The 25,757-nt window shown below is 40.2% G+C and overlaps 1 protein-coding gene across 2 annotated transcripts in view; it reads right to left on the bottom strand.

Moving 5' to 3' along the window:
- The window catches only part of LOC146571919 (homeobox protein OTX1 B-like), a 17,542-nt gene extending 292 nt beyond the window's left edge, over positions 1 to 17,250 (bottom strand). Inside the window, exons 1-4 of one of the 2 annotated variants that reach the window (XM_085278553.1) lie at positions 17,218 to 17,250; positions 3,697 to 3,888; positions 2,291 to 2,442; positions 1 to 1,096 (exon numbers count right to left, since the gene is read on the bottom strand). The exon at positions 1 to 1,096 is cut by the window's left edge and continues 292 nt beyond it. In XM_085278553.1, the coding sequence (XP_085134679.1) occupies positions 305 to 1,096; positions 2,291 to 2,442; positions 3,697 to 3,793 (1,041 nt within the window). In that variant the 5' untranslated portion in view covers positions 3,794 to 3,888; positions 17,218 to 17,250 and the 3' untranslated portion in view covers positions 1 to 304. Of the gene's footprint in view, positions 1,097 to 2,290; positions 2,443 to 3,696; positions 3,889 to 5,726; positions 5,988 to 17,217 lie in introns of those variants that run through there. The other variant, XM_085278552.1, reaches the window with a different exon arrangement.
- Between the last annotated feature and the right edge of the window lie 8,507 nt (positions 17,251 to 25,757).

Raw genomic sequence — 25,757 nt, 5'->3', positions numbered from 1 at the left:
TGGCAATCCCAGACTGGACTATAACAAATATTCCATTGAAGTTTCACTAATAAAGGCCTTCAAAAGGTATAGCGTCAGTTTGTCTTGAATCTTGGAGTAGAAAAATAATCCTGGATGAATCACTCCACTGAAAAGCACACAGTCAAAGTTGAGGCTTCAAATTATATTGATTGGCTCACAGTTAAACTTTTTTCCTTTTTCAAATGTCACTACTTTTACTTTAAAGGATCTCCAAAAATAAACCACCAACAACAAAAAAAAATACTTCTTTAAAAGCACAGAAGAGAAAACAAAATACAGGAAGTCACAGCACTTGGAAACGCCATGAGGCCTGGTCTTTATAGTCCAAACAGTCGGAGGCGTTGAAGTTGAGTTTCCAGGCTGAAGCTGCTGTCTGCTCTTTGTAATCCAGACAGTCTGTGGAGTTAAAGGCGAGGCTGGGTGCGCTGTATGCCTGGTGGTGGTGCGGTGGGTGGTGGTGATGATGGTGGTGTCCTGACGTCTGGCCAATGTGATGATGTGGGTGTCCTGACATGGAGCTGCTAGTCATTGGGCTGAGCTGGTGAGGGTGGTGCGGGTGGTGGTGGGAATGCATGGGTGCCAAGTATGAGCCGCACTCAACGCCACCAAAATAGGAACCTGATGCTGAAGCCGGGTATCCCTGGCTGTACGCTGCTGCTGTCTGGCTGTAGGAAACAGGATAGGACGACGTTCCACTTGTCGCAGATGATGACACAGAGCGCTGCATGCAGGACGCGCTGGTAGGGGCGGCAGGGTCAGGCAGAGTGGCCGGTGCTGGTGCTGGTGAGATGGGTGCCGGGCTCCAGATGGATGACACTGGAGCGGTGATGGAGGTAGATGTGCTAATAAGACCAGGTCCACTTAGACCAGAGGAGACAGATGAGGAAGAGGAGGCGGATGAAGAGGAAGAGGTGGAGGAGGAGCTGGACACTACTGGCGGAGTGAACTGACCGCTGCTCTCTGAACCAGTGCTCTCTCTGGTTGGAGATGACTTCTTCTTCAGTGGTTTTACCTTGGCACTGTTGCTGCTCTGCTGCTGCTGCCGACACTTGGCTCGTCTGTTCTTAAACCAGACCTGAGAAAGGAGAAGAGGTCAAAAGGTCATCGTCATGCATGCACCAGGTCAGAAATAACAAACTGTAAAACCTGGCTGAAATAGCATGAAGGAAACACTTGCTGTTGCTGTTTGTTATTATACTTCCTCATGTAATCCCACCTTACCTCTTGTACACACTTGCACAATAAATACATAAATTAATTAATTAATCTTTAGAATGTGTAAATATGGGATGTTTTTGGCACTAAAAATATTTTGAATGAAATGAATAAAAATTATGAAAACAAAAACAATTAAAAACAAATCTGTTTCTTACTCATTTTTTCAAACTTGCCAAAGATTTAAGGCATCTAACACTAAGATGTTTATGTAAATTACAAATTGTGGTGAATGCAATGTCCAGTGTTGATGATATTTTAAAAATACCTGATGCATGCCAGCGACATCTTTAACTTTAAACTTTTGTCTGGTGCCTCCTTCAGTAAGTGCTGTGGTGATGTATATAAGTGATGACATGCTTTAGAAAATATTTTGTAAAAAGTGGAAAATGCTGATAAATAAAAGTATTCTAAAATATTTTGATTTTTAAATGTAAATAAATTATCAGTTTTGAAACATTACATCTTGTAAGTCTGATACACTGCTTTCATAATGTTCAAAAGATTGCATTAAACTATATTAACTGCCTAAGAACTCTTTTTATCGCATTTTATTTTAATAAATCCTGTGATGGCGTTTATGGTCACAACTATACGATGAGTATATTAATGTAAAATGGTGTTCTATGACCTTGTGGTTTATAACATCAATTTAAAAAGCGTTTTTTAAATGCAAATCTCCATAAGAAAATCAACCACTGCAGCTGAAATAATAATACAGATATCTGGGCTTGTCATAGTGTCATATCCCAGATATGCTATAATCCCAGCAGAGGGCTGCTAAAGCCACCCATGGAAAACCTTTCAGAGCCTTCTTTAAAGAAAGCTCACCACATCAAAAGGTGGCCCTGCGTTCTGCCACAGCCCAGCCAAATCCTTCCCTTACACTAAAGACTTTTCTCACAATCATGCAGATGCCTGAGGTTTTAAAAAATCCATCGAAAGGTGCCACGAAATGTAAAACGACAACTTCGGTGCATGGAAGTGCCTTTTCTTGTCCTACATTTAAACATTTAAGTTCTAAACCAGGAAACAGGTTTTGTGTGTGGCTGACCTGCACTCTTGATTCCGGCAAGTTAATTTTCAGCGCCACCTCCTCCCTCATGAAGATATCCGGGTAACGGGTCTTGGCGAACAGCGACTCCAGAATGTCCAGCTGAGTCCTGGTGAAGGTGGTTCGCTCCCTGCGCTGCTTCCGCGGGTTGGCTGAAAACGAAGTGCTTGTTTAGTATTGGACTGAAGTCTATTGAATACCGTATAATACTAGTTTGCTCGTCCCAAATTACAAATTTCCAAACCTCGAGCATATCGCACCTTCATTAAGTCTTTTGCTTTTAATTTTTGGATGCAGAAGTTATATTCCTTTTTAAGATTAATTAAATCTTGACATATAAGCATTTCCTCCAATCGAGACAAAGGGGAGTGATAGGCCTGTATGAAATATCATATTATGGTCTTGCGAAGTACTGCGAAATAAAGCAATGACAAAGTTCGGTCTTGAAGTTTCACTTTTGGATTTCAAAGTAATTTATCTAATAAGAACATTTACCAGATAACAGTGCTCCTTACAAATTCACCATCGAAATTCCAAAAATGTTAAAGGACGATAATATGACGCTTAGCAGGGATCTGTCACAATCATTACACTCACTGCTTAGCAGTACGAAAACGGAAAACAAACCAAACCTCCCATTAGCTTGAAGCAAAACACTTTTTAGGCTATGGCAATTTGGTTATTATTATAAAGATATTATTGGGAATAATTTGGCTGAAACTCATGCGGTAGTCTGCGTTAGGTTCTCACAGCTAACCAGCGTTAACACGGGCTTCAGGGGTCCGGGCCCACCCAGTAATGTCACTAGTAATACACTCGAACTATAAGTCTAATTATTACAGTCTGATAATGAAAAACTTAAACACTCATATCCCAGATATGCCACTGCATATCTGCCACTGCCACCCAGTTTATTCAGTTCACAGTATAGAGTCTCTGCAGCGATCGGGGTAACCAGCATGACTGAGGAGGACCTGCTCAGTGTCCTCCTCAGTCATGGGCCTGTGCAGGTCATAGTCTTTGAAATTAAAAAGAGGTCTTTCATCAGTTTGTACAACTTGTTTTAAAGCACGGTTAAAGCTTGAAAACTGCTAAACAAATAGAAAAAAAGCGTGGAGGAATATTATGCGCGCGCTAGTCAGATGTTCTGGTGTCCTGGTGAGTTAACTAATCCACTTCTGCACTTAGAGAAAACGCCTCTCCTGCTTTGCTATAATCTGAGACTGATATTTATGGACTTTCTAACTGCGGCTCCATTTCTATGTTACAGGCGGCAAATGATAATTTTATAATGCTTTTTCATGGAATAGGAAGGTGAATCGATTCCCTCCCCGTCTCAGTATGTTGCATCTCCAGTTCACGTAGTCGTCAGTTTGGCACCGACCCTGCAGCTCACGGATCCTTACCGGGATATCCCACAGACGGGTGCAGCAGGTCCATGGCAGCTCCGCTCAGGCCCAGCCCGTTCATGCCGTACGGGGCCTGTTTGAGATAGGACATCATGCTAGAAGCAAGCGGGAGGAGAGACCGGAGTCTGGACGGAGAGGGCAGGTGTAGATCTCCCGGTTGTCGAGTGTTCAGCTCCCCTGTGTCCGGCTCTGGTTGTGAGACGCAGATGCGCGACAATTAATACTCATAATAAAAGAAACTTATTGAAAAGAGGTAATTTCGTAAGCTTATCACGTAAGTAAAAAAAAAAAACTGTTCGCTGAGAAATAAAACTCACAAAAAACAAACACAAAAAAACAACCAACAAAAAACCACACACGCAGAAACGATGCAAAACTTGACTTTGGGGAGAAGCCTGTCAATAATAATAACAACCCCAAACATTAATCACAGCCTTTAACACTCTGAAAACACGAAAAACACAAATACAATTTCATGCTGTTAGAAAAAGTATAACAATATTGATCGTCAATTTAAACATTTGATTTTTTATATTTTTATTTTATATTTGGGGCGTTTAAAATCATTTTAGCCCATGAATGTTAATGTATTATGAACAATAATAATCACTGGAAACCAAATTACCCACCAAGAAGCTTTAAAGGAAAACACAAACCATATACCATATGAACCTTTTCACATATTTGTGCTGGGGAAACCCCCCAACTCCAGCAGTAAAATAAACTGGAACAAAGTGTTACAAAACGCCTGAACTTTGCCCGTGTTGGAAGATAACATCAGTTTAGAGACACCCCCCTCCCCCCCCCCCCCCCCCCCCCCCCCACGCGCCCCAAAAAATGCTTACGGGGAAACTGAATTCTTTTTTCTCATAAAGAAAACCTCAAACTCCCGCTAAACTATTAATCTAGTAATCACATTTTTGACTTTTCTTAAACATCCACCAGGATGTTTTAACAGCCCTGTTATCACTCAGATCTTCATTATGATTTCATTAATTCAATAGATCAATAAAATCGATCTGCAGCAACGTAGGTTTGCGTCAGTCCAAATGAACTTTTTTCTCAAGCAGACGTCTTTGCAAGTATCAGAGTCTTAAGTGGTTGCTCACTAGATCTTAATATTATAAATTAAAAAAAGAAGTATTTGCTATTCCTGTTCTAGCTCATATTTTATTATTTCTTTTGTATTTCTCCAGCAGTTCTTCTGAAAAAAAAAAGAATGCGCAAAATGGCACACGTAATCATCTGACACATGTAACATTACTGCTTTTCGCTGAAAATGAGTTCAAATAAGTAACATAACCTAAACTGGGGTAAGAAAATATAACAATAAAGACATGATAAAATACAGAAAGCTTCCATATCTAAATTTACAGGGAATATCCATCATGTTGGATTTGATTCATTTATCCTTTTCTGTAAAACTCGAGTCTACATTAGTGTGGGGCTAAATATTGGCTCAGAATTTCCAAAATCCACTGGGGTCCGTTTGGCAGCACCTGGAAGGTGCCGCGGGCCTCCTGTTGGATCTGAACTGAGGCCTCAAGCGCCAAATAAAGCCCGACTTATTTCCATAACCACAGGAAGCAGACAAACCGCGCAATGTAAATGCTAAACTTGTGTGCAAATGAACTCCATTACAATTTAGATTAGGTCAACAGTGCGACAATTAGCAGAGTGCCCTTATCAGGAAAGTAACTGGTAGGCTGCGGGCTGAAAGTCCACCGACAGAATAGAAAGTAAGACCCCCCCCCCAAAAAAAAACAAAAACAAAAAACAAAACAACTTTTAGCTGGAGCGATTGATACGTTTAAAAGTTTTGTGTTGTTAAAGTTGTGAAATATGTCATTGATAAATAATTATATTTTTTGATTGACTGACTTGTTTTTAAACATTGCCTTTTAAAGCTAGTTTTCGTTGATAAAACGATTACATATTCAAAAAGGAAAAAGAAAGACACGTTCACAAGCGAAGAGAAAAATAGATCATTAAGAACAATTAAAATTAGGAACACATTTCAGTCTCACCTTCTTCGGGCTCCTTATTTTAAAATTCCCTTTAAGTGTCAAAACAGTAAGATCCAAAGTTCAAGAAAAATATCCTCATGAAGCGCAATTTTTTTTGTTATTTGGCAGAGGTAAGAAAAAAGGTTCGGAAGCTCCACGTGAAAACCACACCTGTCTTCGATCTGTTAAACAAATGCGTACGGAGAAATGAACAAAAACTAAAAAATAGGCCTTATTTCTCTCTTCCGCGAGCGTTTTGTCTCCAGCCGACGCTGACGGATGGAGATTAATGAACGTCTCTAGGGCCCTAGCTTCTATGAGCCCAGAAAGCACACGGGCCTTCTTTCTGCGAGCCAATCACGGCACTCTGCGCCTATACAAGCCACGACAGCGACCAACCAGCCCCCGAGTTTGACACCGAAAAGCCCGCCCCTTGCGAATCTAAGTCACATCACGTGACATGAGTGAAAAGTTCAGGTCAGAAAGTTGGAGAGTGGTTCGGCTGCCATTACAGCGAGAAAACCACGATTCAGGTGCAAAACCTGAGATGGAACCTTGATACAATTAAAGAAACATTTATAACAAATAATGTTAACATTCATTAAATTAAACGCTAGCTTTAATCTGGCTTTGAAGAGTAACGAAAAACATTGATATTTATTAGGCGTAGTGTTTTGAGTGTTAAGTCATTTCCAATATGGTTTCACACTTAGGTCGCATTAATATTTACTTCAAAGAATTTCCATCAGATAATAAAAATGGCAGAGCTTTTAAAAACAGTTAAACGAAAGAAAACACAAATAAACAAACTATTAACTATCACATTAGAAAAAAACATTGTAGTGTTTCATTTAAGGTGCAATAATAGAAAAAAATAAACCTGTTTTATTCCGAGTTAATCACAAGCATATCTCAAACAACCTTGTTCTTCTATTGACAACACATCAAGTAAATAACCAAATAATCTATGTTAATGGAGAAAGTCTGCCTTGTGGCCTTGAGGAAAAAAAATGAATAATAATCAAAAAGAATAAAATCGGTATGTTGTTTGGGTAAATGAGTATGAACAAGTTTGTAATCTATCTCATCGCTTTCCCCCGGAAATTGGCTGTTGACGAAGGTGACAAAGCCAGGGATTGATCACTAGTATCAAGATATCAAATGGACGGAATCATTGTTGTGGAGGGTTTTTGTGGGTCTAATCCCAAATTGCAGGAGTATTTTCTTAATACTAAACCCGTAAATCCAGGGATCAAGCAGCTTGAAGAGGTTTGTGTGTGTGTGTGTGTGTGTGTGTGTGTGTGTGTGTTGGAGGTGGGGGTTAAGTTTGGAGAGGCTCTCATCTGTGGTGTTGGTGCTTATTAAAAGCAAGATGCATAAAACCCCAGGTTATCAGAAAGCATGGAGGAGGCTTTGGCTAGGTTGCTGCACATTTTCCCACCTTGTATATGAAAATCTCACATAGAACCTTCCATGCAGGCAGGGCAGAAACCCCCTAAAATCTTCAGTGTGCAGAGAAGATTTTAGGGGGAGAACACGTGATCCTGGATAACTAAAACACACTATCTGCTATGACTGTGATTTTCCTCAGTTCTTGCCCAGCTGGGACTTTCAGGTAAGCAATACTAAAACTTGATAATACTGAAAAATTGCCTCAGTAAGAGGCAAAACTGTATAAAAATCTTCTAATCTGATGCATTGTCTTAGGTGATGTAAATTTAGGATTGTTTAGTGCATTATTTCCCCAAGACTGTGTCATGTGATAATCTGTAGAAAACTGCTGTGGTAAGTGTGAGTGATCTAGTTCTTACTGAGCTTTGGGTCTTTGAACTGTTTTCTTATGCTACAGGAAATGAGTCTGTACAGCTGATCTGCAGTTTGTCTTTCATATATTTTTCTGGAAATTTCTCAGTATGATGAGAATGTGATTATGTAACACCTCCTCAGGACAATTACATTGAGGAGATGCTACTACAAGAAATGTTTTACATGTACTGACCTATATTGAATTTTCAAAATATCATGTAACTGTCCTTTTTGGATGTGTTATAGACTCTTTTACCAGACAAAGGTATTTTGAGTTTAATTAATTTTTTCCCCAAAAACAGACAGCACACAGTAAACAAAGATAAATTTGACTGAGAGCATCATTAGTATTTTTCCCAGACATATTACAGAAAAATATGATTTATTTCATCAGCACAATGATGTGGAAAAATCATATGAAAATCTGATATCGTGATGGCTCAAGCTCAAGAGACCATCTGCAGTTAACACAGCGATTTTATACTGTGAAGTACACAGTTTAAAAAAATCTTTTAAAATTATCTGTTATATTTAAAAGCAGTCAAGCCTTTTTTTTTTACATTTTACATATATATTTTTTTAATATCAGAAAAGACTACCAATAAATTTAAACATATTTTTGCAATATTGATTTATAGATCATGTCATTTAGGCACACAGTTTGTATGATACCACAACCCTAAATCTGATAAGAATAGAATAGAATAGAAAAGCTGTTACTGTCACTGTTACAAGAACAATAAAAGGCAGTTTGGCATCTCTCCGTGTGAAATACACAATAGCGTAAGTAAGTATTTACATAACAACACAGATAGATTTACATTTACACAAGAAAGATATGTACAACTTATTCATACACCTGCATACATACACATACATACATGTATATATACATGCATATATGCATGCGTGTGTACATACTTCCGCATACATGCTTACACACACACACACACACACACACACACACACACACACACACACACACACACACACACACACACACACACACACATATATATATATGTGTGATCAGTGATATTGCACCTCGAGTGAGGGGGCTGTTGCTACGGTTATAATAAATACCGTTTGGTGATTACCTTTTAATCTCTTTGGTTATGTGCATATGTAACAGAGAGAATACACATTTTATGATCACCAAATGGGCGTGCACAGGTATGAAAAGATTTATCTGTTTAGAGGTGTCCATCTGTCAAGTTGGACACTGTCACTCTAAGATATACTTTCGTTAGCCATGTATGTGTCAAAATTTCTTTTCAGGCCATCGGCATCTCAAGAGTTTTAGATTTCATGTATTTCAAAGATTTAACTTGTAGTTTCCAAAAAGTGCACTGAAAGAGGACCCGTGCCCAGGGACATCTATCTTTTTTCTATTTTTTTCAAACTAAAGTTTTTTTAAAATCTGTAAATCAAAACCAGAATTTCAAAATGTAAACAGGGAGGGAAATGTTTAAACACGTTGTCCAGAGTTTTAAACAAATAGAGAAACATGCTCTGCTTGATTAAAGAAAATGCAACATAGTGGACTGATTAAAGTCTGAAGTTAAACCTTTCTATTCATTAACCCATTTCCATTATGCAAGTAAAAGAAATCCTGAGAAATCTGGTAATGTGCACTTTATCAACACTGTTAACCCCCTAAGGTTTTGTCAAGTATAAGTCTGTGTGACTAAATCACTAAATTTTAGGGAAATTCTGAAACTAGGTTTGAAATATTCTTTTGATTTTATGTTACTAGATTAAGCCTCAGTGCTAAAGGATGCCTTGCTCATATCTCTATTACACACGCTAATTCTGGCAAATGGAAAGGCAATGCGTTGGTTAACATGCCTTTTAAAAAGTCAACCCAAAGCATGAGCAGTATAGACCCATCTATATACAGGAGGCAGTCAGGGTGGATCCCCGAGTGCCTCCTGTTGAAACCTGTGTAGTTTCCATGAAAGTGTGTTCTCTGTTAATACTCTGTTAATTCCCCCTTAAGAAACTGTGCTCTCCAGAAAGTGTCCTTTCTCACACTCTGACGGTACTGCTACGAATCCACCCAGGTGTTGGACTGACAGAAGGCAGAAACCTGAAATGAAACATGTCTCGTTATTCAGTGTCAGGTACAGAACAGACAGCAGCGAACACTGACAGAGACAAAGTGAAGAGCAGTGAGTGAGGAGTATGTAGCTGTCAGTCACTGGCCCCTATGGCCACACCCCTCTCATTAAGAAGGCAAACAATGAAGATAGAGGGAGGGTGTGGTGGGGTGGTGGGGTTTACAAGCAGGGAGAAATCAGACACCAGGGCCACAAAACCAACTGACCCCATCCAGTACCCATCACCCCCTGAAACACAGAGAGGGATATGTATGGAGGGAATGACTTGGATGTGTGCATGTGTATATTGTGTGTGTGGGTGAGTGGTGGGATGGGGGGTAGACTTCCAATCCTTTTAGGATTATGCCCCCTCCAACTCCACACCCCCTTTGGCTCTGTTCTTCGCTCTTTCACTCTACTGCCCCTCGGGCAATCACCTTAAAACTTGCATAGCCAGCACTCATTCAGATGTCTCTAACAATGTGTAGCAGTGGTAACCATGTGAATGCTGGCAAGGCATGCAGGAATGCACAAATTCAGTTCCCTGTAACCCTCCCTGTAAACGGATTTAAAAAAAAAACATACTGAAGGTGATGAAGCATTTCCCAGGAATGGTTATTTTAAAATGGTTATTACCTTAAAGTACTTCTCTGTTTGAAAGAGAAATAAGATGTGTGTACTGCATGTGATCTTTGCAGTGCAAAAGTTACAGTTCTTGAAAAAGGTTTGGGTCATTAAAAAAATATCCCCTGCTCCCCCCCCCCCCCCTATAAAAGCACCTTTGATTTGATTTAATGAAAAAAAAAAGTTCGTTCATCATAATTTTCTTTCTTTTGAATTTCTTTGATTTTATTGTTTAAATCAGTCCCATCCAATCAGAATGTGGCAAACTAGCATAATTTCTTATTTCCCCCTCACCAGTTTTATTAGTAAATTCAAAGTATTGCATAAAACATTTACATTGTATTTATAAAGCACCAAATCACAACAACAGTCGCCTCAAAGTACTTAATATATATTGTAAGGTTAAGACCCTACAATAATATAGAGAAACCCCAGCAATCAGATGACCACTTATGAGCAAGTACTTTCGCCACAGTGGGAAGGAAAAACTCCCTTTTAACAGGAAGAAACCTCCAGCAGAACTAGGCTCAGGAAGGGGCGGGGCCATCTGCAGTGAGCTGTTTGGGGAGACGGGAGGGAGACAGGAAATACGTCATTTTCAATTCTGGATGCCAACAAAGGGTCAGAATTACACTGCATGCTAACAGTTGGAACAATAAATTTTTTTCAAAGTCTGCACTGCAAAAACCTAATTGTTTTTCAGTTTTCATATGAATAATAATGCTTGAGTTAAGCTGCCCAAAAAGTTGATTCTGTTCAGCTGGATGTAACGTTTTTCATTGGGAGAAACGTCATCGCTCATCCGACTAACTTCTTCAGTCTCAGCTGACTGGAGGTTTCCTCAACATTATAAACAGTACATTTGCTTACTGATCGAAATTAGCACCACTTACGAACAATGGGCTGTAAGGTCAGTTTTATGATCGTTAATATGCAAATTCACATGACCATTGATTAACAACCACTGATCAAAGAACATTGATCAGTGACAACTGATCAATGGTCATGAGTACCATTCACAGAGAGTTGGGGAATGGTTGCAATCACAGCATTGTAAGATGGTGAAAGATGTACCCTTAGGCCCCCTCCTCGATTCAGAGATGGTCTTTTCCCTTGTCCAGGATGTGTACAGCCTCATCATTGAAAGAGTGTCCACTTGTCTGTAGGTGTAAATAGACTGCGGAGTCCTGACCTAATGAGTTAGCTCTTCTGTTTTGTGCTATCTGCTTAACCAGAGGTTGTTTGGTTTCCCTGGATGTATAAATCATAGCAATTAGAGATTTGACTTTCACCCAGGTGTTTGCCACATACAGTGGCTTGCAAAAGTATTCGGCCCCCTTGAACTTTCCCACATTTTGTCACATTACAACCACAAACATGAATCAATTTTATTGGAATTCCACGTGAAAGACCAACACAACGTGGTGTACACTTGAGAAGTGGAACAAAAATCATACATGATTCCAAACATTTTTTACAAATAAATAACTGAAAAGTGGCGTGTGCATAATTATTCAGCCCCCTGAGTCAATACTTTGTAGAACCACCTTTTGCTGCAATTACAGCTGCCAGTCTTTTAGGGTTTGTCTCTACCAGCTTTGCACATCTACAGACTGAAATCTTTGCCCATTCTTCTTTGAAAAACAGCTCCAGCTCAGTCAGATTAGATGGACAGCGTTTGTGAACAGCAGTTTTCAGATCTTGCCACAGATTCTCGATTGGATTTACATCTGGACTTTGACTGGGCCGTTCTAACACATGGATATGTTTTGTTTTAAACCATTCCATTGTTGCCCTGGCTTTATGTTTAGAGTCGTTGTCCTGCTGGAAGGTGAACCTCCGCCCCAGTCTCAAGTCTTTTGCAGACTCCAAGAGGTTTTCTTCCAAGATTGCCCTGTATTTGGCTCCATCCATCTTCCCATCAACTTTGACCAGCTTAATAATAATAATAATGGATTGCATTTATATAGTGCTTTTCGGGACCCCTCAAAGCGCTTTACAATACCACTATTCATTCACTCTCACATTCATACACTGGTGGAGGCAAGCTACAGTTGTAGCTTCCCTGTCCCTGCTGAAGAGAAGCACCCCAGAGCATGATGCTGCCACCACCATATCTGACAGTGGGGATGGTGTGTTCAGAGTGATGTGCAGTGTTAGTTTTCCGCCACACATAGCGTTTTGCATTTTGGGCAAAAAGTTCCATGTTGGTCTCATCTGACCAGAGCACCTTCTTCCACATTTAGGCCACGGTTCCTGGGTTGCTCTGTTAAGTTGTTACTTATTTTGATTTCCCCTTGTGACCTTTACCCTCTGTGTGCCCCTCTGTATCTGTGAGCCCTCATCTCCCCTCCTTGTGTTTCATTCCATGTTTTCCCCAGCCCGTTATGTCTGTGCTCTCTCTCTCTCTCCTTCTGTCTGAACCTCTGTGTACTTCCTGTTTTACTTTGACAGTCTCTCATCAGTATGCATCATGTTGTGTTCACTCCTGCCCTGTCTTGTTACGATTATCTGTGTCAGCTGTGTTCCCCGTGTGCTCCCACTTCCCTCCTTAACCCTCTGTGGATTTACGTCCGCGTCTCCCTCAGTTCGATGTCGCGTTCTCCCTCATGACTGTGTGTGATTCTCCTTGTGTTTTCTGGTGAGCTTTATATTTAGTTTTTCCCAGTTTAGTTTTCTATAACTTGTGAGGTGCTTTTCCAGCAATAAAGCTGTGCTTTTTGAGTTTATCCCCCGTGTCCCCGTGAGTTTGCGTTTGGGTCCAATTCCTGCCTGCCACACAGCCGAAACCATGACACTTAAACAACCTCTGAGGCCGTCACAGAGCAGCTGTATTTGTACTGACATTAGATCACACACAGGTGCACTCTATTTAGTCATTAGCACTCATCAGGCAATGTCTATGGGCAACTGACTGCACTCAGAACAAAGGGGGCTGAATAATTATGCACACGCCACTTTTCAGTTATTTATTTGTAAAAAATGTTTGGAATCATGTATGATTTTCGTTCCACTTCTCACGTGTGCACCACTTTATGTTGGTCTTTCACGAGGAATTCCAATAAAATCGATTCATGTTTGTGGTTGTAATGTGACAAAATGTGGGAAAGTTCAAGGGGTTGAATACTTTTGCAAGCCACTGTACCTGAACCGATGACTTATTGGTGCTGCAGGGTTGGAGCACAGAGTCCTCTTTTCCACTTCTTACATTTATAAGTTGGCCAGAATAAGTGAAACTGGGGAAACCATGGCACACCCATGTTTCTGCCTGTAGTACCAACCCTTGTATGTGAAATATGCAGAATCAAGACACAGTTCCAAGAGCAAACACACTTCGTGGGTGCTGAGGGTGGTTCTGTTGCTGAGGTTGGGGTTGTCTTGTAATTTCTTACGAACTACTTAAACTGCTTCACTGACTGGAACACAAGTAAAGAGAACATCGCATGAGGCCATTGTTTCATCTGCCTCCCTAACGGCATCTCTCATTTTCTCAAAAAAATCCAAAGTGTTCTGGATTTGGTGTTTAAAGCTGCCTACCAACAGATTGATAATTACAGACAATTGTTCAATCCGGACAATCCAGATGGATGATAATGTTGTCGTCATTACTAAGCAATGTGAATGCCTTTCTCTCCTCCATGCTGATGTTGGATGCTGGGGACTTTGCATTGCTTAGACAGGCCAAATCTTTTGTCCATAGTTGGTCTGCATTGCTGAAAACTAAGCTGTTTTTTTAATTTTTTTTTAAATTTACAGTTATAAAAGGGTGTAAAAGAGTGTATTTATTTATTTAATTATTTGTTAAAAAACCCTAACCAACCTAGCAACTGACCAAACAAACAAAAAACCCCTGAATAAACCAGCTAGTATTGGTGCTTAAAACCAAATCCCAAATAGTTTTCCTTTGAAGGTCCTCATTAGACCCTTAACAGAGGAAACATAATTGTTTCAGGGCACTTTCATGGGTTGTTTTGGATGTTAGAAACAAATCAATAACTTGATTTTTCAGTTGGAACATTTGTCAGTTCTGACACATCACAGCACAACAGCACAAAATGGGGACATTCATGCGGCGATCTGGAACCTTTGTATGATTATCAGATAAGTATAAATGAGCAATATGTCTTCTCATGGTCCTAGATGTTGGATTAAGGGTTTTTGAATACTTGGTTTCAAATACTTGTTTAAGTATTTTCTGCTTGATTCTCAAGTTAGTTATTGTTCATATCTTTATCTTCTTGCATTTCCTTAGTGCTTTCAATTTCAATTTCAATTTCTATCTTCCTCATTACCGTTTTATGTTCACTCATTTTCAGTATTCATAGTTATTTCCTGTTTTACTTTGGTAATAATAGTCATCTATATATTGTCTTTGGATTGACTGATTAGCTGCTCACTGTATAACTGTTTGGAAAAGAGCCGTCTAAAATGTGAATTTACACCTTCCCAAACAACTGCTGATCTTATGCACATGACACTCCCACCCTGTCCTTAGTGTACACGAAAAAGGGAACTGCCATTTGTCCTTATCTTGTAGTCCAGTCAACTAGAAGCAGTGAGAGAGTTTGCTCTATCATCAGGGCTGGGCATTTGATAGGATTCTGGCACTACAGCTAATCAATCTGCAGCACAGAGCTGCCAGGAGATGTGTAACAAAGCTCAAAGAACCTCACAAATGGTCCAGTCCTGGGGATTAGCCTCTGCACAGGATTAAATATTGATTTTGAACGTCTAAAAAAGCTTATTGTATAAAACTGCAGCAGACTACAAAAGTAGCGGACTCTATTCATGAATCTGTCTTTCAGAGAGGAGCATGAACTTTCAAATACAGAGACCCGGCGCATGAATTAAAACAGAAATAAATGGAGGAGAAATCAATGGCAGGGATGAACTATGGTGGCACATTGTTAACTGGGGAATCATAAGTCTCCCTCACTTCTTCATGTTGGAGGTGAGAGGGTGGTATATTTGCTTCTTCTGATTGTGATGACTACTTTATTGTAAATCCTAAAACTTTCTCACGTTATTTTTGATGATGGGCCGTTTCTATGGGAGTTCTAGTTTGTAACTCAAGTACAGCTGAACAATTTAATGGTTTTATGAATGATTAAAATATGTATGAAGTCCAGGGTGTACCCTGCCTCTCATCCTATGACAGCTGGAATAGGTTCCAGGACCCTATGACCTTGAATTGGATAAGTGGAAGGAAACTGATAAATGGCTGGAAGTACTGAAGTAAATAGGCCTTTATTGGAAATGATTACGTGATTAAAAAAGCAAAATAGCAGCTTTTTTCAGTGATTGTGTGAATGTGTGCGTGAATGGGTGGATGACTGGATGTGTAAAGCGCTTTGGGGTCCTTAGGGACTAGTAAAGCGTTATACAAATACAGGCCATTTACCATTGTGAAAACATGTTGCAAAAAATTAGATGGAAGGTGAGTCAGTTTAGTTCACACGGTGAGAAAGCAACTATGTGGTACACAACTGACGTTCTACTAGCAGCCTGGGTTTAGGGAGCGTGGGTAAAGCCTGGTTCTGCCAGAGGTTTCTTCCTGTTAAAATGAATTTTTCCTTCCCACTGTTGCCAATTGCTTGCTCAAATTGGTCATTGAGTATTATTGTGGGGTCTTCACAATGAAAAGCATCATGAAGGGACTATTCATGTGATATATATATATATATTAGGGGTGCAACGATACACAAAATTCACGGTTCGGTTCGGTTCGATACTTTGGTGTCACGGTTCGATATTTTTTCGATACAAAAAAATGTTCATGCATTTTTAATTTGTCATTTATTAAAATTATAAATATATATTTTAACTCAAAAGTACAGTTTTTAAATTTAACCCTAACCCTTGTGCGTGTTTTTTATTTTGACAGCGAATGCGCACCTGCAGACCACTTATGTGCAGCCCTGGTTATTTAGCTCGTCATATTGCAGCCACAGAAATTATTTTGTCCATGAAACCATAAAGCTGCACTTTCTTTTTGCCTTATAGTCTGATTTGTCATAACTTCTCCGTTTTGTGGTAAGCTTTTCTTTGGCTGTCACTTCTTCACCCCGACCTGTCTTATTTGGCTCAGCAGAACTGAAATATAAATCCTGCTACTTTTACACACGGACTCACATAAGCTCAGCGATTCTCTGCGCGATCAACCTCTCACATGTTTAAGCTGCGGGAGATTTCACTTGTCATGTTTGCATAGTAAGCTAACGATTAATAAGACGATGTCAGAGGAATTGGTGCACAAATTATCATCACTCACAGATCAGTGCTGTCATTGCAAAGTGAAAGCAAAAAAACAAGCGCAAATTCAAACGCGATTTCAATATGTCACATATTGACAGTGGCTCACCGATGCCAATGACATAATTACCCAGCTACATTTCCGAAAGAATGCAAAAGCATTGACATATATTTTTCCTACAATAGCCCGACGGGCAGGGCAGAGATAGATTTTGGTAGCCCGACTGAAAAAAATCGCTAGCCCCGGGACGTCGGGCTAGCGATATTGCAAGCCCTGTATCTGATTGAGGAATCACTCATCTTTGGAAAAGAGAGTTTATTACAGAGAAATGTCTCTTTCCAAAATAAAAGCTATACTATCCGCTTCTTCTGGGCTATATTCTCAGCAGCATAAGGAGAATCATGTGCTAACAGCTGTCTAAATGACTCGGCTAAAGTTAGTAGCATGCTTGTTGTTTTTGTCTTTGCACTAGGATGATGTCGGCGTAAATGTGCAGTCATATTCGTTGTGTTCCCACTAGTGCTTTCAGGTTAATCTCGTTGAAATGACCTTAACGCCACAACACGGCAAATCTCCGTTAACGAGCTACCGCCGATCTCTCCGTGCATGGGGCTAGACGGCCAACACGTTAACGAGCTAACTGCGCTAACACACTAGTTCACACCAATGTAATTGAGCATTGCGTGGCACATCCAACATACTGTTTTACTTTAGTCCATGACTCGCTTACCTTCAGGGTCATACGTCACATGAAAACCAAAATAATTCCAAACGCCAGATCTGAATGAGGTTCAGTTTGCCTGTTGCAAGGAGAGCTTAACTTCTGTCTCGCTAGCTTGCCCTGCGCTCTTCCTTCTGACTATGCTGTCTGTGTGGAGCGCTCAGTGGATCTGCGCTGGACAGTGCAGCCTAGGCGGAGTAGTCGAACGCAGATTCACTGAGCGCTCAACACAGACAGCATCGTCAGAAGGAAAATTGATAAAAAAATTACAAATGTTGTATTGTTCGATACATATGCGTACCGAACCGAAAGCACTGTATCGAACGGTTCAATATCGATACGAATATCGTTGCACCCCTAATATATACATATATAGTCTAACCTAGGACCCTTACTGGATACAGACGTCCCAGGCGGAAATTGAACTTGCGCTCCTCTGCTCCAAGGGCATGTAGTCTAACCACTACGCTATCTAGCTGCTATTCAGAGTGCTAGGTGCAGTGAGTCCCAAGCTAGGCGAGTGGCTCCAGCAGATCCCGGGAACAACATCGGAGATCTCTGTCCAGAAGAGCGCAGTCCTGGGAACAGCTAAGATACTGTGCAGGACCCTCAAGCTCCCAGAAGGAGAAGGAAAGTAGTGGGGCAGTCTACAGCGTGGATATTCAATTCAATTCAATTTTATTTATATAGCGCCAAATCACAACAACAGTCTTTAGAATAAAGGCGCCTTTATATTGTTAGGTAGACCCTACAATAAAATATACAGAGAAAAAACCCAGCAATCATATGATCAAACCTTATGAGCAAGCACTTTGGCGACAGTGGGAAGGAAAAGGATGCATCAGTCACGGCCATCTGCCGTGACTGGTTGAGAGACCCAGAGATTAATAACAAGTGTGATTCAGCAGAGAGGTCTATCAACACATGTTGAGTGAGAAAGGCGACTGAAAAGGAAATACTCAATGCATCATGGGAATCCCCCAGCAGTCTACACCTATTGCAGCATAAATAAGCGAGGATTCAGGGTCACCTGGTCCAGCCCTAACTATATGCTTTAGCAAAAAGGAAAGTTTTAAGCCTAATCTTGAAAGTAGAGATAGTGTCTGTCTCCTGAATCCAAACTGGAAGCTGGTTCCACAGAAGAGGGGCCTGAAAACTGAAGGCTCTCCCTCCCATTCTACTTTTAAATACTCTAGGAACAACAAGTAGGCCTGCAGAGCGAGAGCGAAGTGCTCTAATAGGGTGATATGGTACTACAAGGTCATTAAGATAAGATGTGGCCTGATTATTTAAGACCTTGTATGTGAGGAGCAGGATTTTGAATTCAATTCTGGATTTAACAGGAAGCCAATGAAGGGAAGCCAATACAGGAGAAATATGCTCTCTCTTTCTAGTCCCTGTCAGTACTCTTGCTGCAGCATTTTGGATTAGTTCAAATCAAATCAAATCAAATCACTTTTATTGTCACATCACATGTGCAGGCACACTGGCACAGCACATGCGAGTGAAATTCTTGTGTGCGAGCCCCACAAGCAACAGAGATGTGCAAACACAACAACACAAACGAGCAAAATACAAGAATGGCCAACCTGAAACTAATAAATATATGTACAATATATAATAGTGTATGCATTTCTGGATGTGTATACTAAATATTTTCCTACGTGTGTGTGTGTGTGTGGTGTGTGTGTGTATGCACATTTTTACAAATTAAATAGTTAAAAAAAAAATTAAAAAAATAAATAAATAATAATAATAATAATAATAATAATAATAATAATAAAATATATAAAATATACAGAGTTGAATATGTGCAAAACAAGTGGCAGAAGAAAGCCGTTGCTTGGGGGAGCTCGCGACGAGGCTGCCATACTCGGCGCCATCTTGGCGCCATAGTTGAAGGCTTTTCAGTGAGTTTTTAGGACATCCTGATAATAATGAATTACAGTCGTCCAGCCTGGAAGTAATAAATGCATGAACTAGTTTTTCAGCGTCACTCTGAGACAGGATATTTCTAATTTTAGAGATGTTGCGCAAATGGAAGAAAGCAGTCTTACATATTTGTTTAATATGTGCACTGAAGGACATGTCCTGGTCAAAAATGACTCCAAGGTTCCTCACAGTGTTACTGGAGGCCAAGGTAATGCCATCCAGAGTAAGAATCTGGTTAGATACCATATTTCTAAGATTTTCAGGGCCGAGTACAATAACCATAGTTTTGTCTGAATTAAGAAGCAGAAAGTTAGAGGACATCCAGGTCTTTATGTCTTTAAGACATTCCTGCAGTTCAACTAATTGTTGTGTGTTATCTGGATTCATGGACAGATAGAGCTGGGTGTCATCTGCATAGCAGTGAAAATGTATGCTATGTCTTCTAATGATGCTGCCTAAGGGAAGCACGTATAATGTGAAAAGAACTGGTCCTAGCACTGAACCTTGTGGAACTCCATAATTAACCTCGGTGTGTGAAGAGAAGGATATTACTTTGATTTTTTTACCGCAGAAAAGGATGAGAGCATGATGGTAAAGTGGAGGCTGCTCCAGGACAGTAACAATTATGCTGATAATACAACTTCAGGTCCTTGCAAGCACCTGCGAAGACAGCATGCTAATGCTAAGCTAGCCAAGAACACAGAGTAATCTTAAAGCTGAGTGAATGCTGACCCCAGCCCAGCATCGTCATAAAGTGAGCTGTTATTTGTGGTGAAGTCAGCCACTGCTAAACTTCAACAGGTAAAAAAGGGATGAGAAGTCAGGCTGCAGCCTCCATTTCCACCTGTTCATGTTTGTTTAGTAGAATCAACATGACCATCACTTTAAAGTTTGGTTTTCATCTTTGCTTCGTATTGTTGGCTTTGTGTTCATACCTAACTACTAATATATATATATATATATATATATATATATATATATATATATATGTGTGTGTGTGTGTGTGTGTGTGTGTGTGTGTGTGTGTGTGTCCTCACTAGGATAGGGATTTGTGTTGGTGGGTGGGACTGTAGCCTGTAGGTTTATATTGTTAATTGGTAATTATGAGACAGTGAGTTTCAGATCATTTTATAGAGTAACATGATAGTAACTTAACGAGTAGTACAAAAACCGGTTCTTGATTCCCATCCCTATCGATAAGGGAATAGATTAAGAGATTGAATCAATAAGTGATCGATAATGGAAATGGAACAGGTAAATTACTCAAACTCATACTCCATTTCTCATACATACTCGGCACAGATGTTTCTGTATACTAATTGAATTGAGTGATCATGTGGCTCACATGAATAGTATTCATATTTAAAACAATTTTAAATGATGATAACAACAGGAGAAAGTGAATTAACATCTCCTTAAAGTTCAGTATGGTTTTTGCAAACAGTTTTAGTCATTCAGTGTTGTATTGAAGTGCACTAAAAGTGACCAAATTAAATTTTTGGGGTTGGCCTGGGTAAATGCCCTGGGACTGATCACTTGTTATATAATCTTTAATCCAAGAAAAAACAAAACTTTTTTCCACTTCCATTTCCACTTCACTGATTCAAAGATTTACAAGATGAATTCTCTGTAACAAGTTCATATTTCCCAGAGGAGCAATCTTTGGATTGATTCATTTTTGCCAGATAAACAGAGGAGTCACATTCTGTACAAAACCAACACCATCTGTTGTATGTCATTATTATTACTATAAAATGTGCTGTTGTTTTCTGATGTCCTTTATTGGTGATTGTAAGTTTGATTGGTTTAGTTAGTTAAAAGTGTTAGAGTTACTAAAAAATATTGGGAACAAAAGTCCTGCTCAGTGTAACTATATAATATCAAATATGCACAATTTTATTTATACAGTGCCAAATCACAGCAACAGTTGCCTCAAGGCGCTTTATATTGTAAGGTGGACCCTACAATAATACATACAGTGAAAAAACCCAACAATCATATGACCTCCATATGAGCAAGCCCTTTGGGACAGTGGGAAGAAACCTCCGGCAGAACCAGGCTCAGGGAGGGGCGGGGCCATCTGCTGCGACTGGTCGGGGTGAGAGAAGGAACACAGGATAAAAGACATGGTGTGGAAGAGAGCAAGTATGATTCAATGCAGATAGGTCTATTAACACATAGGGGGTGTCCAAATTCATAGGCTGCATCCTCCTGACGCTGCACTTTTAGACCGATTACATCACAGCGACGTGACAAAGGCTGTCCAAATTCATAGACTCCTACAAATGCGTCCTCCTTTTCCTCAGATTTGAAGGATGGGTCGGGTGTAATCCTTCGTGGCCCACCATATCCCAGGATTCATAGCGCGGCCCAGCCAATTCCAGTTTCCAACAATGGTGACAGCTACTTAGTTTTAATATTATTCTTATTCCTTTTTCTGGGTCACAAAATAAACTTTTAAGATATTTTCAGGTGAGAATGTAGCTGTGTAAACTTCAAATATCTGCTTGGTTTATCAAGACATCACATATTTGCAAAACAACTCCAACATTTTTGGAGACGTCTGTTACCCACCAGCTCGATAGCTAGCCGGGGCGATAACAGCGAACTCCTCACACATCGTTTTCAAACCTCCTGCGGTCTTTCGCTACTTAGGTTAAACTTAAAACTGTTATTGTTTTTAGTGTTTTATTTGTTCTTGAGTAAATCGGTTTGGCTGAGGATACAGCTGAACAAATGTCAAACGGAAAACTGATTAAACAGAAGTCTAAGATGATCGAGAATTTACGCCAGTGTCCTGTTATATTTTAGATAGCAAGGAGCAAACGGCTGAGTTTATTAAACTCCACCGAGACAGCTGGTGACGCAAAACTGAAGGCTAGACCGTCCAATTTCACAGCCGCTCACGTCCGGCCTACCCAGCCTTCGGAGGACCTGGCCCACGTAGACCGCCTATGAATTTGGACACCCCTATAGTCAGGGATGGGTATCGAAAACCGGTTCTTGTTGAGAACCGGTTCCCACTGTTTCAATTCCTTGGAATCGTTTGCCACTTTTAAAAACGATTCCCTTATCGATTCCAGTCGCCCCGAATGACGTCATCACGTTGAGTAGCGTCTTTTATCCAGTAGGAAACACGGCGCCTGAGCGGCACAAACGCTCAAAAGTTTGGTTACACTTTATGAGAAAGGATGACAACAGGGCAACGTGCAATACTTGCAAAGTAGAGATTTCATCAAAGGGAGGAAACACTACAAATATGCAAAAGCATTTGCTCAAAAAACACGCGATTGCTTTCAACGAATGTCGTGTTTTTGATCCGCTCCGGACTAGCGAAGCTCAACCCAGCAGCAGCGGTAGCGTTTCCACGTCCTCTCCCGTTAATACTGCAGGTAACTAATCAATTAGCATTGCATATTATGTTAGCGCGATCTACCTTATTACAAAACCTGCTATTACTGTGCGTTGCATTTAGATAACCATGATGAGAGAGACAGAGTCTGGCTCAGATGCTGGCAGTTCTCGCTGCAGTCTACCGGTAGCGTCTCCTTTCAGGCCAGGATAGACGAATGTCACCAAGCAGTGTCTAAGTTTGTGGTCAAAGGCTTGCAGCCATTTGCCACAGCAGATGCCCCCGATTTCACTTTGGTAAGTGAATGTGTTTAATTGTAGGCAGGACATTACTGGATATTCTTGTGTAATTGCTACAGAATAATTTATGTTAAACTTTGTTATTGCTACAGGAGAATATTTATTTTATTATTTTACATATACATTTTTTTTCCTGGGGATCCTGTGACACCCCATTGAAGAGCCGTAGGCTGTGGATCTCTTAAGATCTCACTGTTGGGTTTGTAAGGCCATGTTACTCCTAAATTTCTATCTTGTTCAAAGAGAAGATATAAAACACAGTTCTAAGCTAATCAACTTTAGTGTTCTCCTTTTTAAAAAAAAAGAATCGATAAGGAATCGAATCGTTAAACAGAATCGAAAATGGAATCGGAATCGTTAAAATCTTATCAATACCCATCCCTACCTATAGTGAGTGAAAAAGGTGACTGAAGAAGAAATACTCCCCCAGCAACCTACACCTATTGCATCATAACTAAGAGGGATTCAGGATTCTGTATGTAGTTTGTACTAAATACAGATGTAAAACAATACATATAAAATAATGGACTCCTCTTTGTATGCCTCACAGTCATTTGGTCGACTGCCTACCATTTTCAAATGAGAAAGTACTGGATAATGTTCAGACCTCGACACAAGCAAGTCATGTGACAAACTGGCTGCTGCAGGAGTTAGACTAGTTTTAGACTAGTTGAGACAAAATGCTGACAGACTGGATGTTAAATCATAAATGTCATGCCAAAAAATAAAAAGTGAAACAAGGTTAGGCAGTAAACTTTTATTGGACTAACAAAACAAAACAAAACAAAACAAACATGCATGCATACACACAAACACATAAAACCCTTAGCACAAACAGTGAAGAGCAAACAAAAGCATCATGTCCTCGACAGAAGAGACTACAGCAAATACAGCCACTTCTCCTGCATCAATAATCCCCACTTAATAATCAGGAGATTAACTGATATCAGGTGTGCAGATGATGGTGGCTAGAAACAAATAAGGATGGTGGGTAGGGTGGGGCGAAAAAGCAGAGGGTCCCCTTAGCAAAGTGCAGCCCCTCCTTCATTCCCTGCAAACATAAAACTAATTACAATTGATTTATTATGGATCAGGTACCTTATCAGGTAAGAGAGGGAATTACCATTCTGAGCCAAAGGTTTGCAGCAGGTCACTGCTGAATGAGAAAATCAATCTAAGCTGAGTGTGTCACATCCCAAGGAGAACACAGCTAAAACACTTTCTTTTAAAAAGGCTGAAAATCATGTTTTTTTATACATGACATTACTCAGTAAATATGAACGGATCACCAGATCTTGCCAGGGAGAATAGTGTACACTGTAAAGTGAAATTTTCTTTGGTGGCGATATGTTGTATTTTATAAAAGAGAAGAAACATTGCCTGATGCTTTCCTCTGAAGAAATATTTTCTTTGTTTCCACCTTGTTTTTCTGTGGCTAGTGTCAGGCCCTCTCCAGGTCTCCAACACTCTTTTTTTTCCACCCTGAGCAACTTTGAAAACTTCATCAATATGTTAATGACTTAATCTTTAAACACTTAAAGAAACCGTTAATAAACATTGATTTGAACACTTGCCACCATTAAGTCACATTAATCCAGTGCAAATAGCTGATACACAAACTGCAACACAGGGCAATTTGTGCAGGATTACTAAAAAGGAAAAATTAAGTCAAAGACACTGATCATTCTTTCAGTAGCAGGAATGAAATGAGGCAGTTTGACTCTGTCAAAAGATGACTAAGTCTTCACTTTTTCTGATGATTTCAGCAAGTTTAAAAGGAAGATACTCTCTAAAAGAGAGTTATTGAAAAATCGAATCATTTTTTCAAGAGTGTCATCCTCAACAAGACCACCTACAGTCACAATATTAACAGGTCTGAATTTGGCTTTTAAAGCTGCAATGAATAAAACAGATGTTTAGCACTATGTTTAGCACACCTCCATTGTCAAGTTTGCTGACGACACTGCTGTTGTGGGCCTGATCTCCGACAACATCGAGACGGCCTACCTGGAGGAGATTAGGAACCTGGAGACCTGGTGCCAGGAGAATAACCTCCTCCTAAACATCAGCAAGACTAAGGAGCTGATCGTGGACTTCACTACAAAGCAGGCGAGGAATTACAAACCCCTCATCATCAGTGGCACGCCAGTGGAGAGAGTGGACAGTTTCCGATACCTGGGTGTCCACATCACTCAGGACCTGTCATGGTCCTGTCACATCAACACCCTGGTTAAGAAAGCCCGTCAGCGTCTCTTCTTCCTCAGAAGACTTAGAGACTTCCATCTGCCTCTGAAGGTGCTCAAGAACTTCTACTCCTGCACCATCGAGAGCGTCCTGACGTCAAACATCTGCACCTGGTTTGGGAACAGCACCAAGCAGGACAGACGAGATCTGCAAAGGGTGGTGCGCTCGGCAGAACGCATCATTCAATCAGAGCTCCCTGACCTGCTGTCCATCTACACCAAGCGGTGCAAGTCCAAAGCTAGGAAGATTATGATGGACCTCTCCCATCCCAACAATGGACTCTTCTCACTGTTGAGGTCTGGGAAGCGCTTCCGCTCCCTTAAGGCCAAAACAGAGAGAATGAGGAGGAGCTTCTTCCCCCAGGCTATTCGGGGCCTGAACCAGGTGAAGGACTGGACTCTCCCAAACACGTCACTATAAGACTGGACTCTCACACACGTCACCACACGCACCACCACACATTTCCTATAATCCTATAATTCCTATAATTTATAATCCTTATCTTTATAATCTCTTCTGCTATTTGCACATTCTTTACTGTAAATTCCTAAGTTAATTTGTAAATTTTTGTAGTAAACTGTAAATTGAAAATATTGTAAAACTTTTCTTCTGTCATTTAATGGTCGGGCATTGTACAGCTACAAGCATTTCACCCCCATGTCATACTGTGTATGGTTGTGTGTGTGTGACAAATAAAATTTGAATTTGAATTTGAATTTGAC

The sequence above is a fragment of the Mchenga conophoros genome, linkage group LG6 (genome assembly GCF_057382185.1).
Source record: "Mchenga conophoros isolate Kocher_MC1m ecotype Shallow Benthic linkage group LG6, M_conophoros_male_GT1.1, whole genome shotgun sequence".
NCBI classification, from domain to species: domain Eukaryota; kingdom Metazoa; phylum Chordata; class Actinopteri; order Cichliformes; family Cichlidae; genus Mchenga; species Mchenga conophoros.
The sequence above is the reverse complement of the archived record's forward strand: the minus strand, read 5'-3'. Positions and strand labels throughout refer to the sequence as shown.